Source organism: Rhododendron vialii, chromosome 2a (genome assembly GCF_030253575.1).
Source record: "Rhododendron vialii isolate Sample 1 chromosome 2a, ASM3025357v1".
NCBI classification, from domain to species: domain Eukaryota; kingdom Viridiplantae; phylum Streptophyta; class Magnoliopsida; order Ericales; family Ericaceae; genus Rhododendron; species Rhododendron vialii.
Window position 1 is genome coordinate 144,199 of NC_080558.1, and position 15,384 is coordinate 159,582.

The window sequence follows — 15,384 nt, forward strand, 5'->3', positions numbered from 1 at the left end:
TCTACCACTTATTTGCCATTCTATTTAGAATGATGGCCATAGTTGGAGTCTAAGGCCAAAAACGGCCCTGGTAAATCACATGCTTGTCTGATAGTCTAGACCAAACTAATACACAAGATTCAAGGTCCGACATAAATTACCTAATCTCAGCTATCGTCACAAGATTCAAGGTCCGACATAAATGACCTAATCTCAGCAATCGTCCTTTACTCATGCACAAGATTTTTGCCCATGTGACATGCAGCTTTGTAAGACAATTGTGTTGCTACGTACTCACTACCAGCAACTAGATTTAGGCCTTTGATCATGAGTACTTGGAATATGCGCAAATTCTCAATAGCGGAACCAGGAATTTGATATAGTGGGTGTATCAATTTTCTTTGTAACGTCGTAATATATGAGTTACAGTAAAGCACATTCACACCAAAATAATTTTAGCATTCATAATAAAATAATTTTTTTTAAAGTATATATGTATTTTAATAATAAGCTACTTTGGCAAACTTGCGCACCTCAACTATATGTGTTAAAACAAAATTATCGCATGTTCATAATCTATTTTCTTATTATTAACTCTACAAGTACAAGCTTCGGGGACCAAAAGTTTACAAATGCAATGTGCGGATTCATATTGAGTACTATTCAAATGATCGGAGACGTTGGGAATGAGGGAATTTTGCCTGTGGGAGGATAGGTCAGAGCAATGGTGTAGCTTATAAACGACACTTGAGATGAAAGATGTTTCTTTTTTCTTTTTTCTCCCAAGATATGCACTATTTTCTCGTGGATTTTGAAAAAAAAAAAAAAAAAACTTAGGGGAGTGGGAGTAGACTCAAACATACACCATCTCATTCCCAAGCCAACAACTTACCACTACACTAAACATTGCCTTCTTACACATATTCGACATATATATATATATGTATATACACACAAAATTGGGATTTTTTTTAAAAAAGACGTGAGGGCACGTGACCTCGTGTGCCCCAAAATGGGTCCGCCTTTGCAAATTCTTACAGTACAAATGCTTTCATGTGATCCCTTGTACGGCTCCAAAAGTTAATTCAATCACTGGTAGTTGCATTGACCAAACATTCAATGATGATATAAATAATTCATACTCTTCCCGTTTCTAAATGAGAGTCTCTCTTAAGAATTTCAATTTTGTTAGGAGACATGTAATCATTACACATATTTTTCATCATTACCCCTATATTTTACCTATTTTGTACCATTTGCATTCAAATACAAGAGACAATTTAGGAATTTTATCAAATTTTTACTTCTATTTTTGGAAATGAACAATCATTTTGTAACATTTCAAAAATGGAATAAGAGACTCTTAATTAGAAACAGAGGGAGTATCTGATTCGAAGCCAATAAAAATACTCAAATGACATGTTTTTTTTTTAAGAATTGGCCTAATTTATTCTACCGACAAGAATATTTCTAATCATCTATATTTCGTAGTCAGCTTTATATATTGTCAATTTCTATCTTCTAGAGCATGGATCTTCAGCCTTGACTCATTTTAAGACTCAAATTTAAAATTTGGGCCAAAATTGCAAAAATTCCTCTCCAATCCTTTACCCAAACCTTTCCCCAATTTGGATTTTATCCATTTATTTCTCCAAATCAGAGACAACCCAAGCCTCTCCCCATTTTCCTAACAGTTCTTTCTCCTTTCCAACAGCTCTTTTCTTTGATAATAAAACCCTTTCCATGCCGAGAGCAAAGGACTAGAAAATTGTTGATGCTGCTCTTCTCGTCACCTCTCATTTCTCTCTCTCAACCAACAGTTGTGGTTTCCAATTTGCTCAATGGATTATTAGTATGGAATTTTTGAGGATTCTATCAATCTGGAACAAACTCATGGAGTAGAAATTATATCATAAAATTCTCATGTGGCAGTAGAAACCAGGAAGCCAAAAACAATCGAACCACTGTTTCTTTATCGAAACGGTGGTCAAAAAATTCAAAAATCAGTGAGCAAATTTTGTGGTTTTCTTAGCCAAGTAAAAAAAGGCAAAGAAGTGGAATCGGAAAAAAGAAGGTAATTTTCATTTAATGCAAAACTTTTTTTTTTTGTTATTTTTGGTCTCTTACATTTTAAACGGGAGGAAAAAACGGATGGAAATCAAAATGAAGGAAAATACTCTTGAAAGCATAAAAAATTAATATATTTAGGTAAGAGATTATTTTACCATTGAAGTGAATCTCACCTAACATGAATTTTTGTTCAAAATTTAACCCAAATTTGAATAAAAATTTGGATCAAGACGGAAGACTCTCTCATGTACTATTGGCATGAAGTGCAGTGACCTCTAATTTGAGCCCTAAATTTTTTCCCGCGCACAAGACAGGTACTCGAATATAATACTCCAGTTAAGTAGTCCATAAACCTAGTGCGGTGTGGGGACTGTGGCGTGTGTGTTTCTCCGATTGCGTCGACGGAACTCATTTTGGTTTGGGCTTCCAACAACACCCACCGATAATACTACTAATCCAATTCCAGAGCAACCCAAACCAGGTTAATTTCGCTTTATATCCATTTTCTATTCTGTGAAATCGATATTAATTTGTATCGATATGATGATTCCAACTTGTAATCGCACTGGAATAGGAGTAGTTTTCTTCTGCTCTTATTTATACTCTTCAATTCCACTTTTGTTTCTCTATCCAAGTCTCCTTTTAGGGTTTTATATCAACAATGCTACTAACACAACAATTTACATAACCTCTTACATACATGTAAAGCTCATGTATAATAGTGTGTGTGGAGCCCACATGTATGTGAGAGGTTGTGGTTGGATTGTTGTGCAAAAATGCTACTTGCACAACCGTTGTGTTGGTTGTGTACGTAATTCTGACTGTCCAGATGTATTTGGACGGTCTAGATTTTAAAAAACTCAAAAATTCCATACTAATAATCCATTAGTATCATTTTTGGTTTTATATATGTGACTGCGTAACACTATGTAAAGTAAATTCATGTTATTATTGTGGTCATATATATTTGGCGTTTTGTTCCTCACGACACCAATGCTCTATATCATTTTGGATTCCTTAAAATAAACTATGTTTCGTGCATGTTGACTGTAAGAAAAGCATGCTCACTAAAAAAAAAAAAAAAAGTCCTTTGAAGTTATCTTTCTCTTTCTAGATGTTAAAAGAAACGGCCTCTTTGCGGATTTTTTAAAACAAGAATACGTAAGGAAAAGAAAAAAAACAAAAACAAAACAAATAGCGTTCTTTGTTTTGGTTTGTCTTTCTTCCCTTTATCTTCACATCAGTATAGTTTTGGAAAGCCCTTCCTAAACCTTGGAAAGTGGTTTAGATCATTTCTATTTTGCAAATTTTGTTGGGCTTGACAATAGTACGCTCCTGGAGGATGACCAGTATGCGAAAACATTTCTGTGTTGCGTTGTTGTATCTTTTGTCATCATTGTGCATTGCCTTGAGGTGGAATTCAGCTCTTAAAATTGAAACTTAGCGTGCTCTAAGCTTTTCAAAACCCTTGAGTATCGAGTAAGGGTCAAAAGCCTTACACTTTTATCTGTTTCTCTTAACTAGATATGAGAAAGAAGCTCCGAACTTTTAATAATGATGCTATTAGATTGAGCTCCTCTGAGTCTGATCGTGAAAGCTGGAACGGCGATGATGGTAATCGGCGTGTATTTGATAAAGAAAAGGCCTACCGAGCTATTGGAATGCTTGTTTGCGCTGAGAAAGTGCCACCCAAGTCATTTGTAAACAGTAACTTCAAAAGTTTCCTAGCAGTAGTTAATCCGCTCTTTCATATTTCTTTTCCTAATATTGAACGCCATTGCTTGGGGATTTATGAGGAAGAAAAAGCAAAAATTAAGCAAGTTTTGGGAAGTTTTGAAGGGCAGATCACCCTATCTTTAGATGCATTGAGGCATGATGGAAGAAATGTCTATGATTATATATGCCTAACAGCTCATTTTATAGATGGGAACTGGAAACATAAAAATTGGATCATTAATTTTAGTCGTGTTTGGTACTCACTTGATGAACCTCCTGAAATAGCCATACTGAAATCTCTGTCTGACATGGACATACTGAGCAAAATTGCCTCTCTCACTGTGGTAAATCATGAAGGTTATGATGAATCATCTGAAATCATTAAAAACATAGTTCAAGAGAACAAATCGCTCCAACTTAATGGTGAGATTTTCCTTGTGCATTGTTTTGCTGACACTTTTCGCCTAATGGTGGAGGATGCTTTTGAGGAGATACATTCATTTATCTGGAAGCTTCGCTGTTTAGTGGTCTGCTGGAAATCACCTCCTCTATGGCACATTACACTAGACAAACTACAAGAGGCTATAGAGCTGGAGTCTAAAGGGCAGTATTCTGTAGAAAATGGGTGCTTTCCTGTGGACATACCACCTGCCAAAGAATGGAAGAAAGTTAGGAGTGTTTGTAAACTTGTAGGGAGCATATATAATGCAGCAGAGGTGTTGTTTCATACAAAATGTCCAACTGCTGGCATCTATCTTCATAATATCTGGGAATTGCGGGTAAGTTTAAGAAAAGAATCCACTAGTTCTGACAGATTCCTGAAATCCATGGCTCGGAAAATGTTAAAGAAGCTTGATGAGTATTGGAAAGATACATTTTTACTACTGGCTGTTGCTACTGTGATGGATCCTCGATACAAGATGATGTATATCGATTTCTCCTCCATGAAATATGAAGGTAGTGGTGGCGATTCACAAGTTGCCACTGTCTTGAAGGCAGTTCAGAGTCTCTTTGATGATTATGCAGCCCGTACTATAGAAACGGAGAATGCTTGGAGTGATTTACCTTCTGATCCAAGCTCTTCTGACTCGGAAGATAAGGTTCCAAGAGAAGTGGAACGACGCAACAATCCTAGTTTTGGGTTTAATTGTCTGGATGAGTATAACCAGTTCATCCAGTCTAACAGTCAGCCTCCAAAATCAGAGCTGGAGCTGTATTTGGAGGAACCTGTATTGCCCTGGAGCAAGGATTTCAAACTACTGAATTGGTGGAAAGCCGCAAGCCCCAAGTATCCCATCCTGTCCAAGATGGCTCGTGATCTTTTGGCAATACCATTTTCTCTAACTAGTTCCTACGAAGCATTTTCCTCCATAATAAAGAAGCCTGATAGAGATCTCATTTCCTTGAGTCCAGAACTAATGAATGCCTTGATGTGTACTAGAAGCTGGTTTGAGCACGCCAAGCACCACTAATTGGGGATAGGTTTGATTTGGTTTCGTTAGGTATTTATTCCGTTCCTCTTGATGTTTTTCCTTCTTATTTCTACAAGTAGCAACGACACATCATATGTAAAAGACAAGCATGCTCTCTTCATGTATAGAATGGTCATTACCTTTTCTATTCTGGGTTTCCTAGGGGAAACAACCTTTGATTTACTCATCCTTTTTAGCTGATCATTTGCACATAAGTTTATCATGATTTGATCATTTCTTTCATCTAAATTTGAATGAATTCCTTTAAGTACTTGAGCAAAGCATTAACTTAGATATCTGGAACTCATCTAGAACTGTTGTTCCACTAAATGGATATGCGAGTTGTTCTACTCTATTGCTCTTATTAAGGTGCTTCAAATTCAAACGCCGGTGGCTCCTCAACCATATATACTTCACTTTTCCAAACACGCATCTAACTTGTAGGGAAGATAATCAGTTTAGTCTGACTCCCTTTGGCTATACCTAATGCATTATACAATCATGCTGGTTACGATTTGCAATATTAGTTTAATCTCTCTTTTCTTTCTGGATGGTGAAATTCTTGACGTTTGGAACAGGTACTTTTTTGGAGTTTCTCCTATCATCAAGCCTGTGATGCAACCTCTTCTGGCTAAAACAAAGAGTCCATTTTGTGGAGCAAAGGGACATGGTTGGTAGTATCAAACGTCAAGAATCCTTCAACTGATGTTTTTGAACTCCTTTTTCCCTCTCTTTTAGCTGAATTTATGGGAAACTTTTGTACCGTGACTTATTTATGTATTTCACTATTTCTCATGACTCCCTCTCTACCTTCTTTTGACATGCTTGGTTTCCATATTGGTCTGACATTGTCAGCTTACAATTTTCCTATATGCAAGTAGGGAAAATTGAATACATTTCCAGCTTTGGAATCCTATTCCAGTAGATTGGTTTCTCAATAGGTATTGGCACCATTCAGTTTTGAAACTAGACCAAACCATGCGAACTGGTAGGGTCTGGATTGTTTCACGTTCAGCATTACGTAGTATTACACTAGTGAACAGCTCCTGTTTAGCTGCTTGTGCTTGCTGCTACTATGAAGCTTGTGCATGACCTTTGGCAAGTCGTTATATTGATGGCTCGTGGCTGTGATATGTGTATAGTTTACTTCAACAGGGAAGCTCTTTTCACAGGCCTAGTTATTCATCAGAGCACCAAAGGGTAGAAAAGCTAGGTGCTTACGTAGAGAATGGGTACCTTAATGGCGATATGGCAGTCACCTGTGGCCTCAGAGATGGCTACATGAAATTCCCTTACAGGGTCTTCTCACCTTTAATATCGAAGTTGGAAATTAAACAAAATCTTTTAACTGAGGATTGATGAATTCGTGATTGTTGCTTGTGATGGGATTGGGGATGTTATGGGTAATGAAGATGCTGTAGGGCTCGGTTTGTCGAGTACTGAGGCATCAAGATGACCCACAGCAGTGTGGCAGAGAACTGGTGGACGAATCGTTATTATTGAATACGTATGACAATCTCCCTGCAATTGTATGTGGTGTGCTTCGGCCCTGCTTGTCGGGTTAGAATAGGTTGGGCCCGGATGATATCATGCACATAATGTATTGTGGCTTTGTGTAAAACGTTGTACTGATTTTGTTAATGGTAAATTGAGTAAATTGTGAATGATTTTGGCTCATCTGTTCTACTTCTCATGTGAGCTGTGTGATTGATTTTTGTGACCATGTACATTTGATGTGATCCATATGTATGCATGTATTCAACAAAATTGCATGCTCTGGTGTAATGGCCTAGATGTTGCACACTCCTCTCTGCTCTAGCTATGGAGTATTTGGCATGATGGGTTTTTTTTTGAAAAGTTGTGCTACGAAAGGACGTTGTTGCAAGTTTCCGAGGAAACAAGAGTCTCATTCCAAAACTCCCCGAGTTTCAAACCAACTTGAAGGGGCCGGGGTCGCATTCGCATCAACCTCATCTCATCTCATCCCATCTGAGTGGAGGTTGGGTCAAGAAGGCCCTCCACCAAGCAAAACAAATATTCCAACAAATAGCGTCGGGATGGTAAGGTGTGTGAGGTGAGGACATCATCATCTTTCACTAGTATGGGGATAAGAGGGCCACCATCCTTACTCTCTTCTCCTATTCTTATTTTGTTTCTGGTTTTATTTGATTTCATATGGGGTTATAGATGATTCCTCCTATTACTATCTTGTTCACAATATAATATAATGTATACGGCTCAGATGCCCTAGCAAAAAACATATATGAGGCTATTTTTTTTTTAATAAAAACTATATTTAGCTACTATTATATGTATATTTAACTGAAGTCAAACATTATTATACCTAACGAACATAGAAATCTATTTCCTATACGGGTCACCACAGGGACATAATGATGCACACATGTTTGGTCAAGAGTAAAACCGTACCACCACATCATCACGCCATGTGATGACACAGCTAAAACAAGAAAACTCATTTAAATTGAACCTAGTTTTCCCAGTTTTTTTTAAAATAAAAAGAAGAAAAAGAATTGAACCTAGTTTTGCCACGTGGTTTGACACAAAGGGATGGGCTAGAAATAAGTAGTAGTAGTAGCAGTAAATTTAGAGGCAATTGATTTTCGCAATTGATTTTTTGATATACACACTATTTTTATTTATTTTTTATTTTTTAGTGTTAAAAGTGTATATATTTTTTTGCTAAAATGCAAAAAATGAAGTGTAAATTTAAAAAAAGGTGTGAAAATCAATTCCCTATTTAGAAATGAACAATTTATTTTTCAAATCTCCATCTAAAGAAGGCATGAATTACTGTCCTTTTTTCCTCCCGAAAGCCGCCGTCAAGTTGAGTTTTGTTCACCATCCACTCTTAAGAGGGTGAATATTGTGAAATGTTAGAGACATATCAATGTGTCACACTCCAATAACACCTCTCCCACATACATGTGTGAGATTTTCATAATAAATGTTAGGGACCCATTAGAGACCCATATATATGTGAGGGATGTGATTGAGGTGTGTCAAATTAATATATTCCTAGTATCTCCGGTGAATATTACATTTCTTCCTATTAATTAAAATGATATAGATCCCATTATAATTTAGCGTCATGCTTGTCAAAAAATGTATCGCGAGACCTACATTTCAACGAAGCGAGTGTTAGAGGGCGAAGAAAAGAAGAAAATTGCACTCGCCGCCGTCGTTATTTGTAATCAAACCAAATAAAGGAGAGGAGGGAGGGGTTCGGAAATCAATAAACGAGGGCGGAGAAAATGGCAGCAATGGGGAGCTTGACCAGACGAAAGGCCTCACTCCTCCTCTCAACGAATCTCTGCACCAATTCCACTCCTCATGTCTTCAGGTTCTCTCTCCTCTCTCTAACCTCCTCCAGGGGTTTCGCCTCCTCCTCGTCGGGATCTGACGATAACGATGTCGTCGTGATCGGCGGCGGTCCCGGCGGCTACGTGGCGGCCATAAAGGCCGCTCAGCTGGGTCTCAAGACCACTTGCATCGAGAAGCGCGGTACTCTCGGTGGCACATGCCTCAACGTCGGTTGCATACCTTCCAAGGTATTCCATTTATTAGGTTAGGTGTTCTCATTAGTAGGAGTATTATTTAGTATCTCTTGTACTACTTCATCCGTGAGTTGCGTGCGTATATGGGTTGGTTTGGTTAGTTTTTCACTACATTACTGTCTTTTGCTTGATTAATTCATAGCTGCTGACTGATTGTCAGATCTAGTGAGAGATATTACCAACAAGACTTTTCATGTTAAAATTATCAAGTTCCTGCCCTAAACCGGAAGTATGTTTAGTAGTTTCTTTTGTTTTGGCGGCGAAATAAAAAGTCTTGCCTGGGGGAAATGGGTGATATGGAGATTTAACACACGACTATATCCGGAATACGAGAGTACATACACCAGGCCAAGCCTGCCAACAGATATCGTTGTATGGTGTGTATTAGTTTATATGCATGTAGAAGTGCTCGTTTGATAAATTGATCGGCCCCTTCAAATTTAACTAGGTTGTTGTGGAGTGTACTTGATGAAGATAAATTTCAACTTGTAATTACTATTGTTTTTCTTGGGATGCTTTAGACGATGAGTGCTGTTTGTTACCATATAGTTTTTGGTTTACTAGGTTTTTGAAACTTGATTTTTCTTCATCCTAAGTTTGTTTTTTTTTTTTTTTTTAATTTTTACTGCAATTAAGGTAAACAACCGTGTTTTGAACTTGAAGGATTTTGCTCATGTTGCACTTGAGTGTGCTTATCTTAGCATGACCAGTCTTCTGAGTAAGAAAATTGTTCTTTTTTTTCTAGGAAAAATATTAAATTCGAAGGGATCTAGCCTACTTCATCCATAAACCAGATATCACGAACTACGTCTGAATCTAATTTCACTATAAAATTGTTCATCCATGATATAGCCATCTGGTTTATAGTGAAATTAGATTCAGATGTAGCTAGCCTGCTTTTGTAGTGTCTTTCTCCTTTCATTTCTTTTTTCCAAAAAGACGTATATATCTATTACAAACTTGTCTTTGTGGAAGTTATTTCGTTATCTATCACATCTTTCTTATTTCATCTGTAGGCTCTTCTTCATTCCTCCCACATGTACCATGAAGCCACACACTCATTTGCCAGCCATGGTGTTAAGTTTCCTTCTGTTGAGGTTGATCTACCCTCCATGATGGCCCAAAAAGATAAAGCTGTATCTAATCTGACGCGTGGTATTGAAGGTCTTTTCAAGAAGAACAAAGTCAACTATGTCAAAGGCTATGGCAAGTTCATCTCCCCATCCGAAGTATCTGTTGATTCCGTTGAAGGCGGGAACACTGTTGTCAAAGGCAAGAATATAATAGTCGCCACTGGCTCTGATGTCAAGTCTCTACCAGGGATCACAATTGATGAGAAGAGGATTGTATCGTCAACGGGAGCTTTAGCTCTTTCAGAAATCCCAAAGAAACTCGTGGTCATTGGTGCTGGCTACATAGGGCTTGAGATGGGCTCTGTGTGGGGCCGTCTTGGTTCTGAGGTCACAGTCGTTGAATTTGCAGCAGACATCGTTCCGACAATGGATGGTGAAGTTCGCAAGCAATTTCAACGCGCCCTTGAGAAGCAGAAGATGAAATTCATGTTGAAAACTAAGGTGGTATCAGTAGACTCTTTTGGAAACGGTGTGAAGTTGACCCTTGAGCCAGCAGCTGGCGGTGAGCAGACCACACTCGAAGCTGATGTTGTTCTCGTTTCTGCTGGGAGAGTTCCATTTACAGCTGGACTCGGGTTGGACAAGATAGGAGTGGAAACTGACAAGGTTGGTCGCATCTTTGTTAACGAACGATTTGCAACAAATGTTTCAGGAGTGTATGCAATTGGAGATGTTATTCCTGGGCCAATGTTAGCCCACAAGGCAGAAGAGGATGGAGTTGCATGCGTGGAATTTATAGCGGGCAAGGAAGGCCATGTGGACTATGATTTGGTCCCTGGAGTAGTTTATACACACCCAGAGGTGGCATCTGTGGGAAAGACTGAGGAACAGGTGAAGGCCATCGGAGTTGATTACAGAGTTGGGAAGTTTCCTTTCATGGCAAATAGCAGGGCCAAGGCTATTGATGATGCTGAAGGAATCGTAAAGATAATAGCTGAGAAAGAGACTGACAAGATTTTGGGAGTCCATATAATGTCACCAAATGCCGGGGAGCTCATTCATGAGGCGGTGCTTGCGTTGCATTATGGAGCATCAAGTGAGGACATAGCACGCACGTGCCACGCCCATCCAACAATGAGCGAGGCGCTGAAAGAGGCTGCCATGGCCACTTATGACAAGCCTATTCACATATAGGAGAGGTGATATATCTTCGTTTTTTCTTGATCTAAGAGTCCTTTGAGAGTTTTGGAGTGACTTGCCAAAGGCTTTCTGATTTCCGCCTGTCACTTATCGAGCAGATTACAAACAGAAATTTGCTTTTGTTTTCTATTCTTATACATCCTTTCATAACTCGCGTGCAACCACAGTTCTCCTTTGGATACTTTTCTTACTCGTGTGTGGATGTTAATAGAATGTGAGGCCAGCCTTGAGTTTGTAAGGCACTGAGTTTGGTATTTGTTGATCCACCTCAATAAGTGGGCCGAAAGGCATAATTTCCATGCTTATATTGGGATGTTATCATTTGTGAAAGGCCGTGTTGGCTTGCACCAAAGATATACTTCCTAGCAGCATCAAAGCTTAAATTGCAGATGTACGGTTTCATGGAATGCCTGTCTCACCCAACTTTGGCTGCCATTTGACCAAGAAGTATGACCTATGTACTGCAAAAGTATGACTGGAAGACTGTTTTCTGGTTCTTAACTTTGGCCACTTTGGAATAGATAATCTTATTTCATCGCAATGCTTGGCGGAGTCTGATTAGGTTTTATCCGAAGGTGGTTGTTTTGAATATTTGTATTCATTAACAGAAAAAAGCTTCAAGTCAAATTATGCTTTTAAATGATGAGCTCCGTTGTACAACTTCTCAGAAATTCACAGATCTCACATTACACTAGCATCTTGTTATTAGATTGGCGGAAAATCCCTCTCACAATGACAATATGCGTATTCTAAAGCTTAGAGGATTAATGAGCGGAAAAATTCTGGAATAAGCTAATGTTGTGACATACATAGCCAGACAATATGAAGTGGGAGAAAAGGAACCACCAACCACCCCATCATCATGCGAAGCTCCTTCCAGTTTTGGATCCAAATCAATCGCCAAAAGGCAAAAAGAGTGAATATAAGGCTCGCTAAAGATAAAGATGATGCATTCTTCTCCAAATTTGCCAATAATGGTTAGTAGGACAGCTTGTGCAACGGATCACATAAAAGCATGGATAAAGTCACACTCCTCTTCCCCTTTCAATATGCTGAAATGACCACTACTCGGGTGTGTGCGCAAGTAATCGAAGCATACCATGCAGTCAAGGATCGTCCCGCATATCAGGCTTCCTCTTGGCCTGCACAGCAAGCCGGACATCTCTCTCTCGCTCAAATTCCCTATAATCTGCTCGCTCCAAGAATGAAACCTTTTCCAAATACTGATTTGAGCTCTTCTTATAAGCATCCAACTCCTCTTCCAGTCCCTTGTTTTCTTCTTTGAACTCTCCCCAATCCTTCTTTGTCTTGTCCAGCACACTTAGCTTTTGCTTTTTCCTAATCTGTTCAAGAACTGTATCGACCGCAGAAGGAGTGGCTCTGCTCTTTTCAGAAGCCTCCTTCGAATTGGCATCAACCAGTTTCTTTACTTCAATATCTTGACCAGCAAAGTCTCGAACCTCTGTGATCTGAAAGAAGAAAAAGATTTCACTAGAATGGTTGAATTACACACTTAAATGCAGTCACATAGGTGTCAAAGCTAAATACAGTTATGATCAGCAGCATATCTTCTGCGGCCTCATTATGAGGCTATAGGTTCTTTACTATGGCCCAAGGGGTTGGCGGTTGGCCCCTCAAAACCAGAGCTGATTAGTGGAGAGGTAAACAAAGGCCACAACCAGTTTAAGTTTGGCCATTTCCCCACATGGATATTAATTCAACAGCAATTTAGTTAAAACAGGAATAAACTAATATTAGCATCAATCGCTAAAAATGGTCCATTTGCAGGAACCCACTAGATACATGCCTATTTATGGGGACAGACACAATTTTCTAAAGAACAAGAAGAAGACACATTGCGCACTTGCGTCAAGGCCAGTTTATGAAGACAAAAGACGGGACTAGTGATAATAGGCACAGCCGCACAAGCGCAACATGTGTGCTTACCTCAACTTTGCCCTTGCCTGAAGTGGCAGCTGAAGCAGCTGCATCCTTGACTGCTGACAAGGCAGCAGCAGCAAGTCTCTTGGCCTCATCACTGTTGCCATTATGAACTGGAGTAGGGGTGGGTTGCTTCTCTTGCACAGGGGATGCTGCCTTCTTAGGTGCCAGTCCCAAATATGCCATCCAACTCTGAAACATCAATGTAAGAATATAATCCAGCGGACAGTAAAAGCCTTAAATATTGTTTTTGAACAGAATAATCAGGGAATCTCACCGTGGAACTCTTCTGTGTAGGTTTATTAACAGTTGAACTACACTTGACAGAGACAGATTTCAGTATCTTAACAGATACCCCTTTACTCATTTGCTCCCATACAGCATCCACCCGAGCTTTCCTCTCTGGCACCATCGAAAGTAACATATTAGCCCCTCATCAAATTTTTATATAACTCTACTTAAGCACAAAAGTACTGAAGAAGCTTCCATTATCTTACCAACTTCTGCTGGCTCTAAGCTTGAAGCAGGAGCACCTTCATGGGCAGAATCTGCTTGGATCCCCATCTTTTCTTTTTCCATCACCTTAACCAAATTTCTCAACCAGACACATAAGGAAACGGAACCAACCAACAATGGACAACAGATCTACTAAAGGCAAGCCATGGCATATATGGTTAGTGATGACGCAAAGGTTTACCAAAACTGAGAACAAATTTGATTATTACAACTGAAACAAGAACAAGACCACAGTGCAAATAAGTGGAGTAAGGCATAATCTAAAACTATGCCTAGTTAGTACCCATCAATGGGTGTCTTGGGAGGGGTAGGTTGGATTGGATCTACTGAGGAAAAAATAAGGGAAGCTTCACTGGTGAAGTAACGGACACCCACGAGAAAATAAAAGAATGACTCCCGAAAGACAAGCATTGCAATCTGACCAAGCTCAGACGAGCTTTTTATTAGGCCAAGTAACTTGCTGCTCAATCATGGTTTGTTACGTAACAGGCTGATCTCGAATGAGCTTATCATGAGACGAACACAATTGAGCTGAAGCAGATTGGTTCATTTAACAGGCCTAAATACATGCAAAACCAACACTTATGAAGTTATGAGCTGAATCGCTCCCAATTCAACGCACCTACAAAAATCTAAATTATCGAAGGCATGCAAGTTCAACCCTATCGAAGGCATGCAAGTTCGACCCCACACACCCCAACACCCCCCCCCCCCCCCAAGTAAACAAGTTCAGCTAAATCCACCTTTGGTGATTGACCGAACAAATGGCCCCAAATCTATGCCCCTTGATGAATCGAATGGTCCTTCGACCTTCGTTTGGCAGCAAAAAATGCAGAATTGAAACAAAAGAGAACAGAAAGTAGAAACACTTCCCTAAATGAAAAATGAAAAAAAGAAATAAATGCTCAAAAGAAGGGCCCCCCCTAAATTTATATTACTCCTATATCTCTGCGTTGAATGGGATTCACGACATTTTCTTATCCCTGAAGGAGTGATCATTTACTATCATGTTTAAGGCTTTAAGCATCTGAATTACCCGTTTGAAAAAAAAAAACACACAAACAGAGAGAGAGAAATATAATATGCAGAAAGAAAGGTACCTGTCGATTTTATATATTGGGCTGGCTCTGATTCTGATCGAATTTCGTAGAAAACCCTAGAAATTGATCCGAGTCACAAATTACTCCCTCCGTGTACTTGTATTCAGCTCAAACAAAGCCTATGATTTCCAACTTAAAGAACCTGAGGTGTATAACATAGAAAGCCCCAATTTACCAAATGAATGTCGACAACATCGCGGAAACGTAGAATCTAGGGAAATAGAAGAACTGAAGCACAAAACAAAAGCTTAATGGAGGATTGATAAAAAGCAAAAGTGGAATACACAAAACAAAGTGGAAAGGAAGAATCGATCGCCGATCTTATGGACAAGTTGACAATCGAGACGATAAAAGTATACCGAGGCGTTGAATCCGTTGGTCGCAGAAGTCAGAACGACATTCATTAATCAACTACGAAGTCGCTATAAATACGAGCTCTACTTCTGGAGGAGAAGGAAGGAAGGAAGGAGTTCTTTTTCCCACAAACCTCAACCCTCAATGGGACTTCCTTGTCTGTTCCCCTTCCAGCTCTGAACGAACTAGAACTACTACTACTAGTTCCTCCTCCTTTTACTGCCCCCTTCTCACGTGGGTCGGGTCGGGTCTTTTAACTGAAGGGGCAATATCGTCCACGCAACAATAAGGTACTAGCATTTGCCCCATTTTTGGTGTTTTTATTTAGGAAATGATTTCAATCTGCTTTTTTATGATCCCCACTCCCATTTTTATATTTATACAA

At 39.2% G+C, this 15,384-nt stretch overlaps 3 protein-coding genes across 8 annotated transcripts; 2 read left to right on the forward strand and 1 right to left on the reverse strand.

Annotated features, from left to right (window-relative positions):
* Positions 1-2,266: 2,266 nt before the first annotated feature.
* On the forward strand, positions 2,267-6,133 carry LOC131316394 (zinc finger BED domain-containing protein RICESLEEPER 1-like). 3 transcript variants are annotated; one of them, XM_058345740.1, is made up of 3 exons: positions 2,267-2,530; positions 3,574-5,267; positions 5,816-6,133. In XM_058345740.1, exon 2 carries the CDS (start codon positions 3,576-3,578, stop codon positions 5,235-5,237), a length of 1,662 nt encoding a protein of 553 aa, XP_058201723.1. In that variant the 5' UTR covers positions 2,267-2,530; positions 3,574-3,575; the 3' UTR covers positions 5,238-5,267; positions 5,816-6,133. The 3 variants fall into 3 exon arrangements, with proteins under 3 accessions (XP_058201723.1, XP_058201725.1, XP_058201724.1); XM_058345742.1 differs by having other exon boundaries at positions 3,574-5,247; XM_058345741.1 differs by lacking the exon at positions 2,267-2,530 and having other exon boundaries at positions 2,538-5,267.
* A 2,213-nt stretch (positions 6,134-8,346) lies between these two features.
* Positions 8,347-11,238, forward strand: LOC131316395 (dihydrolipoyl dehydrogenase 2, mitochondrial-like). Its single transcript, XM_058345743.1, has 2 exons — positions 8,347-8,809; positions 9,832-11,238. The coding sequence occupies exons 1-2, from the start codon at positions 8,513-8,515 to the stop codon at positions 11,080-11,082; spliced, it is 1,548 nt and encodes a 515-aa protein (XP_058201726.1). The 5' UTR covers positions 8,347-8,512; the 3' UTR covers positions 11,083-11,238.
* Positions 11,239-11,833: 595 nt separating this feature from the next.
* Positions 11,834-15,191, reverse strand: LOC131316398 (uncharacterized). Of its 4 annotated transcripts, none has more exons than XM_058345746.1 (6): positions 15,005-15,191; positions 14,646-14,787; positions 13,527-13,611; positions 13,307-13,431; positions 13,036-13,221; positions 11,834-12,557 (listed from the first exon to the last, which is right to left on the reverse strand). In XM_058345746.1, the coding sequence occupies exons 3-6, from the start codon at positions 13,606-13,608 to the stop codon at positions 12,195-12,197; spliced, it is 756 nt and encodes a 251-aa protein (XP_058201729.1). In that variant the 5' UTR covers positions 13,609-13,611; positions 14,646-14,787; positions 15,005-15,191; the 3' UTR covers positions 11,834-12,194. The 4 variants fall into 4 exon arrangements, with proteins under 4 accessions (XP_058201729.1, XP_058201730.1, XP_058201731.1 ...); XM_058345747.1 differs by having other exon boundaries at positions 14,646-14,873; positions 15,005-15,179; XM_058345748.1 differs by having other exon boundaries at positions 13,527-13,674; positions 14,646-14,873; positions 15,005-15,179.
* Between the last annotated feature and the right edge of the window lie 193 nt (positions 15,192-15,384).